The sequence below is a fragment of the Sorghum bicolor genome, chromosome 4 (genome assembly GCF_000003195.3).
Source record: "Sorghum bicolor cultivar BTx623 chromosome 4, Sorghum_bicolor_NCBIv3, whole genome shotgun sequence".
Taxonomy (NCBI): domain Eukaryota; kingdom Viridiplantae; phylum Streptophyta; class Magnoliopsida; order Poales; family Poaceae; genus Sorghum; species Sorghum bicolor.
Window position 1 is genome coordinate 7114789 of NC_012873.2, and position 17047 is coordinate 7131835.

The 17047-nt window shown below is 46.3% G+C and overlaps 3 protein-coding genes across 3 annotated transcripts; 1 reads left to right on the top strand and 2 right to left on the bottom strand.

Annotated features, from left to right (window-relative positions):
* Positions 895–2035, bottom strand: LOC8071659 (uncharacterized protein At1g15400). Its single transcript, XM_002453466.2, has one exon. The coding sequence runs from the start codon at positions 1780–1782 to the stop codon at positions 1174–1176; it is 609 nt and encodes a 202-aa protein (XP_002453511.2). The 5' UTR covers positions 1783–2035; the 3' UTR covers positions 895–1173.
* Positions 6755–8391, top strand: LOC8082931 (metacaspase-9). Its single transcript, XM_002451701.2, has 2 exons — positions 6755–7495; positions 7579–8391. The coding sequence occupies exons 1-2, from the start codon at positions 6955–6957 to the stop codon at positions 8199–8201; spliced, it is 1164 nt and encodes a 387-aa protein (XP_002451746.2). The 5' UTR covers positions 6755–6954; the 3' UTR covers positions 8202–8391.
* LOC8071660 lies at positions 10263–14434 on the bottom strand. Its single transcript, XM_021459720.1, has 2 exons — positions 12849–14434; positions 10263–12468 (listed from the first exon to the last, which is right to left on the bottom strand). Exons 1-2 carry the CDS (start codon positions 13899–13901, stop codon positions 10381–10383), a joined length of 3141 nt encoding a protein of 1046 aa, XP_021315395.1. The 5' UTR covers positions 13902–14434; the 3' UTR covers positions 10263–10380.

Sequence of the window (17047 nt, forward strand, 5' to 3'; positions counted from 1 at the left end):
TAGCGTTCACCTACAAGCGCGCTTTCGTTCTTCCTGCGCCTACCGTTGGTGTGCGAGGAGGTGGCCGACGAGTTTGGGGAAATGCACGACGTGGCAAGCTCCATGGGCACACCATTTTACAAGTTTAGGCAGTCGAATTTCGACTTTGAGAATTCGTGGATCTAAATGGCACAGCGCCACACATGTTTAAGGCTGCTAATGTATTTAACTCTAAATAAAATCCCATATGTATATGTGTCACCTAATGACCTAACGGTAAGTGGTTATTTCCACCATGAACTGTTTACAGCCAAGACAACCCAACAAAACAACATGTTGCTAAGGGCAATCACAATGCAGACTCTATCATAGAGTCTAAAGTTATTTATTACCTCGAATAATGTGGACTTAGAGTCTAAATAAGACTTGGAGTCTTATTTTTTCTATCGCTTTCTTCAATAAATATGCTGCCACATTAGCAAAATACACCATAAATAATATGTAATTAATTGTTTTGGATTCTGTGCTTACATTGTGAGTGACCTTAAGGCATAATCCGGCTCCGTGGATGCCGTTGAATCTTCCAACATCTAACAGTGTTGGTGTAAAGGTTTATTGTTGGATAAGGCTAGTTGCGCATCTCCAACGCGCTCACACTTCGACGCCATGTGAACGTTTGGTGCTGGCAAGAGATTGAGATTTGAGAACGACGAAAGGTCCCCGTAGCAATTTTGCCTGTCGCTTAAAGCGCACCGGATGTGAGATCACTTATCTTGAACTTCCAAGCAAATCAACGAGAGTGAGAAGTCAGGCCTCCATGATAAACTTCATCCGCTATCATATTGAATATTTAGATATATATATAAAATATTAAATATAGATTAATAATTTACGAGACCAATATTTTAAGTCTAATTAGTTCATAATTAAATATTAATTGTCAAAACAAAATACTATAGTACAACCAAACACCTGTGGTTCAAAAGTATGCCAGGCATGAAAAGCAACGTTCGGTAAGTCCCTCGATCGGGGCCTGGTTGAACAGATTATTCATCACAACGTAAAAATTTATTCAGAATCAGAGAGAGATTTATGGGCCTGAAATCGCACGTAATAACCGCTCGCTCCGTTACACTTCTCGTGTCCAGAGGATTCGACGATCGTGAATGAAGAAAAAAAAACATGGTGATCTTCCTACCGCTTCTTGGCCCGCCGCGGCAACGACGACGACGAGCCACCACCGGCGCCGGCGCCGGCGTCCCTGAAGATGGCGCAGGGCGCGCAGCAGCCGACGGGCACCCTCGGCGACGGCGGCTCGGCGTTGTTCGGGGCCACGTCCCTCGCCGTCCGGAACGGCTTCCTGCTGCCTGTGCCAGGCACCACCACCAGCTCCTGCTGCTTCCGGTGGTGGCTGTCCTTGGCCTTGCTGTGATTCGGCCTGGCCAGCACCGGCAGCTTCCTCTTCTTGTCGTCGCGATCCACATCCACCACCTTGCCGCCGCCGCCGCCGCGCCGCGGCAGCATGGCGACGCTGCCGACGCTCCTCGAGTGCCGCAGCTCCGGCTGCTGCGGCTGGCGGCGGCGCCCGGCGTCGTCCTCCTGGGTGAGGAAGCGCTCGTCCCAGACCAGCCCCGACGAGCCCGACCTCCTGAAGGTCTGCGCCGACCTCTGCAGCCCGGCCATCATCATCGATCGAGCTTCCAACTCGTCCGACGATCCAACGAACAAAGTGAATGACAAAGCAAATATATAGCGCGGAAAGTGGCGGTAGATTTTCGAGAAAGTTGGCAGAGTGGCGGACATGGGAGCGATCAAATGATGGTGTCCGTGGAAAGCATAGAGCAGCCGCGAGCAGGGCAAAGTGAAGTGCTTGCCTGGAAACCACTGACCGGCCGACGACGATTAGTTAAAAAAATAGAGTTGGTAGCAAAAGGGTGGTGGCCGGTTTGGGCGAGCTCTTCCACGGGCACGGAGCAGGCTCGTCGAGGAGCGGAGCGCCTACAGGGCAAACAACGGCCCCCCGCACTCCCGCAGGCGCGCAGCGCATCGGCTTGGTGCCGCTGCTGCGGTCTGCCACGGTTAGTGATGGCTCGTTGTGTGATAAGCACGAAAGCAAGGGCCCGATGCCTCGGTTTTTTTTTTTTTTTTGGTGAACAAGAAGCTCACTGCTGAAACGCCTCTTCTTCTGACTGTAGGTTCTCATGGGCACAGGTCACAGAAGCGCTAGCAATGCTGCGTTGTTTCCAGGTAAACCTATATATAATTATATATACACACACGTAGTTTTGCAGTACTACCATCATAGTCCTTACAGTCTTACAAGTAGCTACTTCGTAAAACCGTATAGAGGATGCAGATTTGAATGAAAGTTTAGAAAGGGATCGAATCCCCACATTTGACAGGTCATCGGGCTTGTGCTCACCTTCAGAGCTTTCCTTGCGGTTCCTCAGCAGTACAAATAATATTGTGGGAAACCAAAGGAGACTCTAGACACATGTGATTGTGTGGTACAGTGGTAGAGGGAGTTACACGCAAAGAGAACGAGGTCGTGGGTTTGAATCCCACTGGTCGGCTGCATAGCCATAAATTTTGCGCGAAAAATATAACGTGACTTGCGACTTTGATAGAGACGGACAGGCGCTGGTTAGTGCACGCCTCCTCTGATTAATTTTTTTGGCTATTTTTTGAATTTTTTATTTTTATCTTGCTTAAGTGTTTTTCTTTGTCAAGTGTCCTTTTAACATTCGATAAAGTTGTTGCTGAGTGTCTGACAAAAAATACTTAGCAAAATGCCTTTTGTCGATGCTTTTTTTTTTTGCCGAGTAACGGGTTTGCTAAGTGTTTTTGAGGCTTTACTGAATGCCTTGGACACTCAGTAAAACCGCCGTTTTCGGTAGCTAATAAAAGTGTGCTGCATGCATATAGAGGTAGCTAGCTAGCTAGTGTGTGGGAGAGATACATTCAGGCCTTGTTTAGGTTCAAAAAATTTCAACATTCTTCGTCAAATCGAATCTTGCAGCACATGCATAAAACATTAAATATAGATGAAAATAAAAACTAATTACACAATTTGCCTGCAAATCGCGAGATGAATCTTTTGAACTTAATTAGTCTATGATTAAATAATATTTGTTAAATAAAACAAAAGTGCTACAGTGCTAAAAAATCCAAAATTTTGGAAACTGAACAAGGCCTCACTAAGGCCCTGTTTAATTCATCACCTAAAAATTTTTCATCCATCCCATCGAATCTTTGGACACATGCATGGAATATTAAATGTAGGTAAAAAATAAACTAATTACACAGTTTAGTTGAAAATCACGAGACGAATCTTTTAAGCCTAGTTACTCCATGATTAGCCTTAAGTGCTACAGTAACCCACATGTGCTAATGACAGATTATACTTAATAGATTTGTCTTGCAGTTTCCTGACGAGCTATGTAATTTGTTTTTTTATTAATTTCTAAAAACTCCTCCTGACATCCTTCCAACACATGTGATGTGACACCCAAAATTTTTTTATTTCCAATCTAAACATGACTTAAAAAAAGTATGTGCGAGAGTCTCGGAGAGACGAGGTTCGCTGGTCTGAAAAGTTAAGACTGAAATTACTGTTGGCTGATTTATTGTGAGAAAAAATACTACTGGCTGGTAACGGGTGTGCATTGCATGCTGTCAGTACTGCATAAGTACACAAGACCGAAAACCATATGTGCAATGGAACTCAGTTTTAATTTTTTTTTTGGGTACCGTAGCATTTTTTATTTTTTTATAAATATTGTTTAATAATGAACTAACTAGATTTAAAAGATTTATCTCGCGATTTACAGATAAACTGTACAATTAGTTTTTATTTTTATCTATATTTAATACTCTATGCATGTGTCGCAAAATTCTATGTGACGGAGAATCTTGAAAATTTTTTGTGAACTAATAAGGCCTCAGTGTGGGTCCAACGTTTTCATGACCGTAGCCGACCAAAAAAATGTTTGACTATTCAGCCAATGAGTTACTGCCTTGGTTTCAATCTGTTGTCATGTATTAGACCATCTCCAACATTGCCTCTACTTAAGTCTTCAAAGCCATTTATATGAGCTGAAGAAAAAAAATCAACTCTAACAGGTCTCTACTAAAACCATGTTTAGTTGAGCTATGCCTTTGAAGAAGCTGTTGTGAGTTGTGGAAAAGCTACTGTGAGCTGAGATTATGAGACGATAAAGTTAAATGTGTCCTTGAGAGTATGTGCTCTCACTCTCTTCGCCATTAGATTCGTAAATTCTAGATGTGTGTTTGCATACTTTTCAATTTTAATCCACGATGGAGAGGGTGAGAGCACATGCCCTTAAGGGCAAAAAAGCGCCTCAGTTGTGGGACGGTTAATGGATTTTGCGAGATTATTATTTTATGACCATCTCTGTAAATAAAGTTACCGCCTCTGAAAATCCATTTTAAGAGACAGTTATTTTGTGATTGTCACTGTAAATAAAGTGATCGCCTCCGAAAATCCTCACATATTTTAGAAGAGGGTTAGATTTTATGATCGCCTATGTTAATGATTGAATAGTGTTTCGCAAAATAATTTCTTAGTTGTGGTGCCTTCCTCATCCTGCGGTGCCTTCCTCTCTCATGGCTCACCCGGATCTGACCATCCTCCTTGGCGGCCGCCTTTCCTAGCAGAGCACTCTTGTCGGATTTGGCGATATCCTCAGTGACTCCCTTCCCTAGCGGGCTGCCCTCTTGCTCGGATTTAGGGTTTGGCAATGTGGCCATCCTCCTTGGTGGGGGCCCTCGCTCGGATTCGGAATTTGGTGAGACACCGCCCGGATCTGGTGAGACAAAGCAAGTTACTCAATGAGAAAAAAGATAAAAAAAATAGGATAACAAATAGGTCACACATGTCATTCTTTACCAGAATAAATTTTATGGACACTACTAGAGTGCAGTTGAAAAATGAAATTCTCTAAGGCCATGTTTAGATTGGAGATGAAAAATTTTTGGGTGTCATATCGGATGTGTCGGAAAGATGTCGGAATGAGCTTTTAGAAACTAATAAAAAAACAAATTACATAGCTCGTCAGAAAACTGTAAGACAAATCTATTAAGCATAATTAATTTGTCATTAGCACATGTGGGTTACTGTAGCACTTAAGGCTAATTATGGAGTAACTAGGCTTAAAAGATTCGTCTCGCGATTTTTAACCAAACTGTGTAATTAGTTTATTTTTTATGTATATTTAATGTTCTATGTATGTGTCCAAAGATTTGATGGAATGGATGAAAAAATTTTGGGTGAGAAACTAAACAGGGCCTAAAATAGAAGAAGACCTCATATCAAAAGTAGGGACTCTAATCTGAGGACTCCTAATGGAGATGCTCTTATTACCTAGTTGTACTCCGTACTACTCGTTCTTTGTTTAGTTAGGAAAAAATTTTGGTTTTGACTACTGTAGCACTTTTCTTTGTATTTGGTAATTAATTTTCAATCATAGACTAATTAAGCTTAAAAGATTTATCTCGCAAATTACAGGTAACTGTGCAATTAGTTAATTTTTTTATCTATATTTAATGCTCTATGTATGCATCCAAAGATTTGATGTGACGGAAAATCTTGGAAATTTTTTTGGAAGTAAGGGGGTGTTTGGGACTACTCTGCTCCATGTTTTTCAGCTCTGCTCCACGTTTTTTAGCCTAACGGTTTTAGCTCCACGCACTCAACTCGAGAAAAAAATGGTGGAGTTGTGAGAACACCTAAAGAGGTACTCCACAAACTCTAGTTTTTTGTGGAGCTGCTCCACGATGGAGTTTGTTTTTTATGGAGCTGCTCCACGATGGAGTTTGTGGATCAGAGTTTGTGGAGCAGTCCCAAATACCCCCTAAACAAGGCCTTAGTTACTCCATCCAAATAGATCAATTATTAGAGTTGCTTAATTGGAACCATTTCTCTCTCTCTTCCCCGAAAGTGGTATAGGGCTATAGGAGCCGCTCTATAGACTTGAGCTGCACATATATATGTATGCGTTTTTTTCTGCTACATTAGTGGGACTTGGCGGGCCTCCCCATCCCTAATAAGAACTTATAGTATTTGTTACAAGGAACAAAAGATGGATTAGGTTTAGATCGGCGTGGAAGCAACCTGAAGGCAAGGACTTGCGTGTAGTCTTACACTAATTAATTATATGACAGGGAGACCATATATATTCGCAAAAAGGTTACATAATTCAAATAATAGTTTTTTTAGATAAGAGAAATAATTTTCATCTTCTTACTCACAAATGAGGATTCAAACCAGCATAACGATGCTTAATTATTAGGAAAAGAAAGAGGTTTCCACGCTCTAACGTTCACACACAACAGGTTGTCACATCACCATGAAACTTCAAAAAGCCATAATTTCCAAAAAGAAAAAGAAAAAGCTCAAAAAGCAAATATTGGTGATCTTAATTCGGAAGTAAATGTAAACCGGCTACTGTTGAATCATATTTTATTACATATATATATAGTACACTTTGAAGGGGCTGGCCAGGATTGCAAATTCATTTCTTGCACGCAAGGTCCCGGCTTCAAAGGACCGTTGATGACCGATCGACCTAATTGCTGGCCGACGTCTCAGCCAGATGATGAACGGACGATGGATGTTCGTTCGTTCGTTTTCTTCCTGTACGTACATTCTCGGTTCGACGAGCTGTCGTCTTCATGAAATCTTTCTCGCCTAACCATGCATTCGATCGTGCTTAATCTTACAGTACGTCTTTGCCTGGTTGGGATGAATTTGTGCGTGATGGTTCATCCATCTGTGATCTGATCGACTGCAAGTGCAAGTGTGTGCATGCAAGCCGATCGAGCACACGCAGCTGGTCGATCTCCACTGGGATATGGCATGTGGCAGCCACCTCCAGTCCAGTCCAGCTGCTTGCTTTACTCCAAAGTCCAAAGTTCCCTATTAGCTTGCATCCACAAGGCAAGCAATTGCAACAGATGAACCAAGACATGAAGACAAGACAACGCTCGTACTCAATGAACACTGGTGATCACGCAGCCTATATATATATATATACACATAACGGAGGCAGAAATCGATATCTCATCTCACTGAAGCACGCTCCAGCGGTAGATCCAGAGCTAGAGAAGAAGACAGCAATGGAGGTGGACGGGGGGAAGAAGAAGATGCTGGCCACCCTGGTGGGGTGCAACTACGCCGGCACAGAGTACGAGCTGCAGGGCTGCATCAACGACGTCCACGCCATGCGCGCCGTCCTCCTCGACCGCTTCGGCTTCGCGCCGGCCAACGTCACCGTGCTCACCGACGACCACGACGACAGCGGCGGCGGCACGATCCCGACCGGCGCCGGTGTCAGGCGCGCGCTGTCCGACATGGTGGCGCGCGCGGCGCCCGGGGACGTGCTCTTCTTCCACTTCAGCGGCCACGGCACGCTCGTCCCGCCGGTCGTCACCGGCAGCGGCCATGGTGACCGCGACGACGAGGCCATCGTGCCCTGCGACTTCAACCTCATCACAGGTCCGTGCCTTGCCTATGCACTCCCCATGCACGCATGGCGCCGGCGTCGTCGTTCGTTGACTGACATGGTTGCATGCACGCAGACGTGGACTTCCGGGAGCTGGTGGATCGCTTGCCGCGAGGCGCCACCTTCACCATGGTGTCCGACTCGTGCCACAGCGGCGGCCTCATCGACCAGGAGAAGGAGCAGATCGGTCCGACCACCGCCGCCGCCGACTCCTACCTCCACGGCGGCGCGCGCGCCGCCCGGTTCCTCCCGTACGCCGCGGTGCTTGGCCACCTGTCGGGCGCGTCGGGGGTGGGCGCGTCGGCGTCGCACCACGTCGCCGACCACCTCGTGGCGCTCTTCGGCGCCGACGCCAGCGCCAAGTTCCGCTTCCACCGCCACCACGGCAACAGCAGCGGCGCCGCCGCGCGCACTGACGACGACGACGCCGGGATCCTGCTGAGCGGGTGCCAGACGGACGAGACGTCGGCGGACGTCGCGGCGGCCGGCGGCGGCAGCGCGTGCGGGGCGTTCAGCGCCGCGCTGCAGGCCGTGCTGGCGGCACACCCGGCGCCGATGAGCAACCGGGAGGTGGTGCTCCGCGCCAGGGAGGTGCTCGGCGAGCAGGGGTTCCAGCAGCACCCCTGCCTCTACTGCAGCGACGCCAACGCCGACGCGCCGTTCCTGGGGCAGCACGAGTCAATGGCCAAGAGCAACTGAGCAAGGAGGCGGCTGCCATGCCCACGCGCTCTCACGATCACGATTCATCCCCTGCAATTTGTGCGTGCGCTTATTATTATTTATATTAGTAAATAAATAACTACGTGTATGCAGCATGGTCATGCCATTACAGATTTCTCCTTATAATGTATTGTCTACCTGCAATTCTGCTATAAATAGCATTTCTTCACGAAGTTGAAACAAAAAAAAATCTCTAGCACAAGCTATAGATAAGTTCATTTTTAAGAATCCATTTTTTTTAAAAAAAGAGAAGGTTTGCTTATTAAGCAAACTAGTATATACTATACAGTGCCGCACGTGTTCATGAAAACTGACATTCATTTATTTACGAATGTGACCTTTTTTTATATATATGATATGCCAACATGCATAAGTCACAACAAGAAATTGAGAAATTGAACCCGGTAGTTGCTCCAAAGGAAAATGAACACATTTAATAGTTCCAACACATAGTATAAACTGGTGGGAAAAAGAAAAAAAATGCATGTGCGACTGCAGGAAATATGTCAAAACAAGACATATGCATTGATTAAATGAAAATATGAGATTATGCGAAACCTAGTATCTTCACATATATACGAATTTATCTTGAACAAGAAGATACTTAAACAATGAGGAAAATGCTTCTCATCAAGTGATCCAGGCTAACTACTCAAAAAGTTAATTTGTTTCCAAGCCAAACAAAACATATCACAAAATGTTATTTTAAATTGTTCTCTCATAGACTCCGTCAAGAAATAGCCTGAAGGCGCCATGCTTCCTTCCACTGAACTGTCAGCAAAACAGAAGCTTTGGCTAGCATGAACGCTTGACTGCTGAAGACCACGTCCACTTGAAGAAATAAGAGGTCATAATAACTCAAAAATGGAACATTTTCTCCACATCCACACAAGTACAGCAACATTTTCTCCCTATACTACGAAGAAGCCCTCTCATTTATTAGCTAGTATAAACCTCGCTAAGCAGCGCGACGGCGTGCTTGGCGAGCATGCATGAACGCGTTCTGGCTCTCCGCCGTCACCGGAGACGCCGCCTTGCTCCTCAGGACCCGTCCTCGCACTCCTTGGCGAGACTTTTACATGTGTATCATTATGAAAGTTTATAACTTTTTACAAGCCCGTAGGCAGTAGCTAAAATTTAGAAATCCGGATTATTGCTTCGAGGATGGTTTAGCTTGAACAAAGTAGTGGATGCTGACCGAACCAACTTGATCTGGTTGATGATATTGTGGAGAAGTATCCAGGTGGTTTTGGCGACATAGTGATAGTGTTTTACTTCTGCGTGGAGAGTAAAGTGAATATCAAATTGACATTATTAATTCCTTGTTGCTTGGTTAATTTTACTTCTACATTGTCGCAGTGGTTCATTGTTCAGTCAAACATCTGTGTGTCACTGTGTGCAAGAATGGGATCATTTCTTGAGAACAGAAACAGAGCAAGGTTGGTAAAGTTTTTTATGCCCTCAAGGGCACATGCTCTCACTCTCTCACCCATTGGATTCGCATTGAGAAATGTATAAACACATATTTTAAAGCGAAACTGCATTGAGATGTGTGTTTGCACACTTTTCAATGCGAATCTAATAGGTGAGAGAGTGAGAGCATGTGCCTTTGAAGGCAGAAAAACTGTGCAAGGTTACTAGACGCTGCACAAAGCAGAGCATTTCGTGGCTCCACTTGTGAACGGCCCAATTTGTTGAACTGGTCTTGTCTTCTGTTACCTAGCCCAAAATGCAACTGCTTCTCCTGTTTTCAGAATGTTCTTGCCCCGGTTGGCGAGGCGGTCTTCCTGATCCTTCGCTGTAGCCTGCTTCTGCTGGGATAGGAAAGCAAATACGGCACTAACTATAACAGGGAACACGGGACAAGACTCGAAGAGTACCTGAACACGGGACACGAACCATTCTGTCACCAGATGAGGTGCGTTCTTTTGCCAATGCCGAGTAAATACGTCGATATCACTCGGTTCCATTTATGACCTCTGATTTCTTCAGTTGTCAGTGCTAAAATCCCACATCTGACAAAGACCAAGTAACGCCAGATGCCAACAAGGTCATGAAGAATTACCAGTGTGAATAAAACATCAGCAATGTCCAGAGACCTATATATATTTACATCAATGAGTGATTATCTTGACTGCTGAAAAGCGCAGCAAAATGCTTATTTCTTTTTCCTACTACTACTACTGGCTCCTCTGGAGCCTTCAGCGATGGAGGCCTCCACAGAAGCTACTAGGCTGGCCTCCAGCTTATGACCTCTCACTGCTGATCGGACCTTCCTCAGAATATGTTGCTTCATCACGGCCCTCTCAGCAGTCTGGAGTTTCTTGCACATGTTCAGTCCCTGGATGTACCTTGACACTGCGCCGCCGAAAGGATCGCCAGCTTTCTCAAGGGCCACAAGCTTCTCGACGACTTGAGAAGAGAGCATTCTCTCGATGCAGGGCTTGGTTCCAACCTCCGCAATGTCCACCAGGAATTGCATGGCTAGATCCTTGGTCTTCAAAGACTTGCGGTCGAGCAAGTTCACCAGTTTCTCTATGGTTCCAAGTTGCAGGAATCTTTGCAAGACAAGGGATCCACCCTTTGCAAAGACGATCTGATGGAGAGCGTAGTATGCTGAATCCTGGAGCTCGTCGATGTTGCACTGCATCATGTCAATGAGCTCGTGAACAATATTAAGCTCCAGGAACCTATGGACGTATGGCTCTCCTCCAGTGCAGGCCAATTTCATCACCAAAAAGGCGGTCTGCGACCTCACCTGGTTGTTTTCGACCTCTTTACGTTGTAGCAGCAAAGCCAACCTATCAAACAGATTGCTTCCCAAAAGGAGATCTTGCACCCTTGTATCGTTTGCCCTCTCAGCAAGAGATAATAAACCTTGGATGTCTTCAATGATATCTTTGTTGTCTCTCTGAAGGATCTTATGAAGAATCACCTCAAGTGATTGTTGAGGCTTTGGTGATTGAGATGCATTTTTGTCAAATAAAACAAATCTTTCCAAACTGATCCGAGCATGCCAGGGCAAATGAAGCAGCACTGCAGGCCCCATGCACCCTTGAAGTGGAGCACCAAGTTCACAGAATGTTTTTAGCGTGATAATTGCGTGGTGCTGTGAGATCTCAGATCCATTGCCCAGAAGCACAAGAAGTTTCTTGTCAATTCCTGATTCAATCATGGTCTCAACAGCCTTCAATTTTCCAACCTTTGTCAGAGATGCAAGTGTTGTAAACACAATTTCATGCCACTGCTCATTTTCTACAGACAAGAGATCTGCAATTCGATCCATGGGAATTCTTGATAAAATTCCATCAGCAACTGTGGCATCAACGTGCTCAGATATCTTGGCCAGAACAGAAGACAAGTTGGCTAGAGTTGAAGTATCTTGGCAGGCACCAAGAAGATCAATTAATTTATCTATGGAACCTGCTGTTTCAAGTGACCGAGCAAGATTTATATAGTCTGCTTGGAAAAATATAACTGTAATTGCCGTAGTGACTGCAAAAATGAGATCTGGTGACCCTACTGAAATTATCTCTGCTATCCTAGGGCCAAGTATTTTGCTGAACCCAAGACTGCTTGCCTCAAATTCAGATAGGGACCTGCATGCCATGAGAGCTTGAGTTGTGTTTACCAATAAAATCTCGATCTCCATGAATTCTAGCAGAGAAAAGAATGATCCCATCTTCTGTTCGGCTGGCCTTTTCATACACTCTTTGCCAAAAACAAAAAGCCAAGGAGCCACTAATGCTGCATAATAAGAAATCGATTCAGATAAAAGAGCACGAGCAACATCATTTGTTTTGTTCTCAAGGTAAAGTGAAACCATGTCATGCATATGATACAACGGTTGGTCCTCCAGTTTGATAATGAGTGATCCTTCTACTAATTTTGAAACCACGAGAGAGAACAGACCGCCCTGCTCAAGGGCTGACCAAATGGATTCCAGACAAGCCTCTGGAACAGGTTCTTCCCAAGAGATAGCTGCGAGAGCCATGAAAAAATTTCTTGAATTTTCTGGCATTGCTTCTAGGCTGAACTCAAAAGATCCAAATATGGTCAACGTAGTCTCCACGTCTTTCTCATTGACGTATGAAACTGGACCAGGTGCACAAGTGGCATATGTTGAGAGGTTGGATATGGCTTTCTCCCATTTTTCCACTCTGGTCTCCTTCCTGAGAGCCTTGCCCATGACAGCAACTGTAAGGGGATGGTGACCACAACGATCCAGCAAAACTTCTGCAACAGGCTGTGAAGTATACAGAATTTAAACATCAAAAAGCCATGGTGTTTAGAATTTTTCGTTATTCTAGATGTATCTTTTTCTAACATGTCTTACTTTGCAAGTATTTGCATAACTACTGAAAGAAAACATATATGTATGTAAAAAATACTGAGCATATTTGTGAAGCTAAACATGATGTTACTTAAGAAAATATGTTGTTAACAGAATAGGATTAAGCTTGAAATGAAAACATATGTACAAGTAGAGATTTTTGCAGCAGGGATACCTTTGTGAAAGCAGCAGATGAACATATGCAAATTAGAATCAGCAAAGAAAGCTAACAGATGTGATACACGGCTGAAACTAATTAACGAAGGACCATCAAGGCAAAGAGTAAAGCATACCGGAAGCTCTCCCACACTGAGAAGGCTGTGATAGAGAAGAATTTCCCTGCTGATCTCCTTGATGTCATCTTTGGATATTTCTACCTTTTCAGCTTCTGCTATCTCGTAGATAGCTTCATCCCTTGTTGTCACGAGATACCGGCAATCATTATCATATAGTCTCGTGAAGCGGTCAACAATGTCTTGCTCCCAAACATCATCAAGTAGGATCAGCATGCTCCTTCCAACCAATGCTGTCTGGAGCAAGCAACAGACATCATCAAGATCTTTTCCAACCTCCTCCTTGACAGTCATGGAGCCAATCTGCACAAGGAACGTGCAGATCTTCCTAGCAAGGCGCTTATGGTATTCGCTTCTGCTCCCATTACACGCTGCCCTGCTGCACCACCGCCCAAAACCAATCTCAATCGCACCATCCACAAAACTAAACGGCGGATCAGAAGCAATTTGCCGTGCAAGGCATGACTTCCCAATACCAGAGAGACCGACGATGAGGACGACTCGATGAGCCCCGTCCCTCTCCAACAGCTCCCTGACATAGCTGCACTTCTTCGACACCGGGTACCCATGCTCCGACTTAACCCTCACCAACGCCGGCGTGCTCCTGGCGGTCGACGCTATGACCTTGCCGACGCTCTGGGTCAGCTGCTGCAGCTCCAGCCACTGGTTGAGGTCGTCCCTGATCAGCCTGACGTACCTCATGAGCGGGTCACCCGTCACGGAGCTCCGCACCAGCCTGGCGAACCCCTTCCCTTTGCCCTTGCCGCTGCCGCTCAGGACCTTCCTGGCCTTGGCGATGTTCCCGCGCAGCTGGTCCATGAGCCTGCCCAGGCTCTGGAACTGGCGGTCCAGCTGCGGGGCGTGCAGCTTGTTCGCGTGCCGCTGCCTCGACTGCTCCGTCAGCGCGTCGAGGTCGGACACGAAGTCCTCCAGCACCTGCAGCCTCCTCGGAGCCTCCGCGAGGTCCGACGCCGCCTGCTCCAGTGCCCTGACCGCGGACACCATCGCCGAGACCAGCTCGGTCGCCGAGGCGATCACCTGCACCACGTCCATGCTCCCTCGCTTCGAGAACCGGCTTCAGATCAGGCCGCAGAAGCAGCCGCTCCCTTGCAGGAAGACTCAGTGCAGGCTGCCGCAATTCCACAAACACATGGCGTGCATCCTCATGGCCGCCGCCGCCGCCGACGACGACGACACCGGCAGCGCGATTCCCCGATCCATCAGTTTCAGAGACGAGCGAGCAAGCAAGCAAGCAACCGATCGCTCACCCACCACAAGCACCAATCTGAATCCCAAGCCCCGCTCGCATCAGTGCTGCCGCAACAGCACTCCACCCGCAGCAGCTACCAACCGAGACCTCCCCGCTGCCGGCCTGAGCGGATCGATTGACCGTCAGAGTTAGAGAGTTGGTGGTACGGGTACCCCGTACCCGTGACTGTGAAGGAACCCAATCAAGAGCGACAAGAGAATCCGCAAAAGGCAGTGGGCCATGGCGGGGCCGGAATGCATCACCACCGGTGGCATCGTGGCCTCGTGGCCGGCGAATCGAGGAAGCTTCAGCGAATGAGGCTGAAGCTCGCCAGTTCCAAAAAAAAAAAAAAACAAGGTCTGCCCTGCACGCGAGACGGTCAACACGACGATGAGTGAGAAAGGAGGCGTCCGGTGTGCCGTCTCCACCCGGCTGACTACGGCATTGTTTAGTTTTTAAAAAATTGTAAATTTTTTTAATTCTTCATCACATTGAATCTTACGTTACATATATAAAATATTAAATATAAATAAAAATAAAAAGTAATTAGATAGTTTATTTATAATTTACAATACAAATTTTTTAAACATAGTTAATCTATAATTGTACAATATTTGTTAAATACAAACAAAAATGATATAGCGACTATTTTTTAAAAAGAATAAACTAAACAAAGCCTACTTGTGGTTGATAGTGTCGCCTGCCGGCCTGCGCGCAGCGGCGAAAAATCCAACGCATACACATTCACTTTTGCTGAAAAGAAAGAGGAAAAAAACACATCCACATCCACTGGCTGCGGACGAACGCCACGACGGGCTTCATGCGTAGTGGGCCGGCGTTGCGGAAGGGTTATTTTACGGCCCACTGAAGAGGCCGGTTGACCCACGCGGGGGCCGCTAGGCCTGCTTCTCTTCCGGTAACAGCACACAAGCCCAATATCATACGGCAACAACTGGCAACCCAGCAAATTAAACAACCTGCACAAGTGTTTTTTTTTCTTTTCTTTTTTTTTTTAAAAAAAAGAGGAAGCCTCTGCTTCTAAGAAAACAAGAAATGTTTGGATACAAAACTGGAGACACCAGTGCCAAAAGAAAACAAAGTTGGCTAAGTTTATAACACAGAACAACTAAAAGAGCTAAATTCAAATTTCGTGGACGTCAGTTAGTATCACCAGGCTTGGCTTAAAACTTCGCATCCAGCAGATCACCATATCCTTTACCTGGGACATTCTCCATCCGTCGCTTTCCTTTAGCAGCATCATCCACTTGTGTATAAGGGATAGAGCAGCATATAAAACATGAGACGACGTCTTAGGGAAAACTTTTTCAATAACCATTTTATTTCTAGTTACCCAAAGTGTCCAGGCAAAGCCAGTAGCCAGCAAACAAGAACATTATAAGCGAGAAGGCTAGGCCCCTTGCCCTATAGCTATTTTTCTAAAAAATTTTGCAGAGATCTAGGAAGAATTCACATCAAACTTCTTTTAAGATTGCCAAATCATTCTAGCGAGAACACAATCAAAGAAAATATGGTTAACTAACTCTAATATCCCACAGATACAACATTTGCCATCTCCTTTCCTTCAGATTAGGGATTGGCCAACCGGTAGCTTATTGTTAAAGGCCTGCCAAAGAAAAAAATATTTTTAACGAGACTTTACACTTCCAGCTAACACGAGCCATCTTGCTAGGCATACGCATACCCCTACTTGACAGGAACCTGCACAAGTGCTCGTCCATGCTGTCTTCGTTTCACCTGAATAGGCATTTGTTCCGTGAGTTTATGTACTTATTACTTATGTAATTTATTTGTTCCACTGCAGGATTTTTGTTTTACACATATAGGTCCGGCTGAACAATGCTTAGTTTCAATCCTATTAAGGCCTTGTTTAGTTCCAAAGAATTTTACAAAATAGGAATAGTACCAATTTCGTTTGTATTTGACAAATATTATCCAATCATGTACTAACTAGACTCAAAAGATTCGTCTCGTCAATTCCGACCAAACTGCGCAATTAGTTTTTATTTTCGTCTATATTTAATACTTCATACATGTGTCTAAAGATTTGATGTGACGGGGAATTAAAAAATTTTGCAAATTTTTTGGTGTACCGGCAAGGCAAGCAGGCGACGCAGCCGGCCCCCCTGGTGCCTGCCTGTGGTCGTCAGTCGTCACCGGAAAAGACGAAAAGCCTCGGCGACCCCCTCCGTCCTAGCTATCCTCTGCGGCTCTGCGCGGTCCCTCCCATCATCTTGAAAATCCGTGCATTGTGCTCGTGGACGTGGTGGTGAGCCGAGGGAGGAAACCGCACAAGAGACACCGCAAAAGAGACAACACAACACCGTACCGGTACCGGGCAGGGCACTGCCGGACACCAGCCGCTCCCCTCCAAAGTCCAAAGGCAGCGCAGCGAGGCACCATGCAACGCCACAGTGCTCCCCGCCTTTACTTACCTGCGGGGTGCGGGCCGCGGCCGCGCTTTGTTGGTCTGGATGCGATGCGCCCCAGGGTTCTCGCCAGTACGTCGCCACGATAAAAGGCGGCGAGGCAGGCAGAAAAGAAGCCGCCGCGCGCGGCGGGGGCAAAGCTAGTACCAGACCAGTAGCCAAAGCGGAGGGCGGGCAGTGGCAGACGGGGCAGGGCAGTGCATGCACGTATAAAGAAAGGGCTCCTCAATCAAAGGGAGTCGAGGCGATCGAAGAAGGAATCTATCTAGCTCAGCCGGCCTGCCGCCATCTGCCAATGCCCTCGCCGCGGCGGCGACGTGGCCGCCGCGCCTTTGCTCTGCTGCTGCTGATGCTGATGCCGACCTGGGCCGCTTTTGACTGGGATGGGGATGGGATCTTTTTCTCTCGGCCGCGCTCAGGATGCGCCGCGCCCCTTATCGTCCAGCAGCACCCAGCAGCAGCAAATCTCACTTGGGCTTGGGCAGGGGTGGGCGGCACATGCG

What these genes read in the sequence shown, in the direction of transcription:
- LOC8071659 (XM_002453466.2), bottom strand. Translation starts at nt 1,782, where the DNA reads ATGTCCGCCACTCTGCCAACTTTCTCGAAAATCTACCGCCACTTTCCG.
- LOC8071660 (XM_021459720.1), bottom strand. Translation starts at nt 13,901, where the DNA reads ATGGACGTGGTGCAGGTGATCGCCTCGGCGACCGAGCTGGTCTCGGCG. An exon ending in TCAGTGTGGGAGAGCTTCCG is followed by an intron (nt 12,469 to 12,848) that starts GTATGCTTTACT and finishes TATACTTCACAG; the next exon opens with CCTGTTGCAGAAGTTTTGCT.
- LOC8082931 (XM_002451701.2), top strand. Translation starts at nt 6,955, where the DNA reads ATGAACCAAGACATGAAGACAAGACAACGCTCGTACTCAATGAACACT. An exon ending in CGACTTCAACCTCATCACAG is followed by an intron (nt 7,496 to 7,578) that starts GTCCGTGCCTTG and finishes GCATGCACGCAG; the next exon opens with ACGTGGACTTCCGGGAGCTG.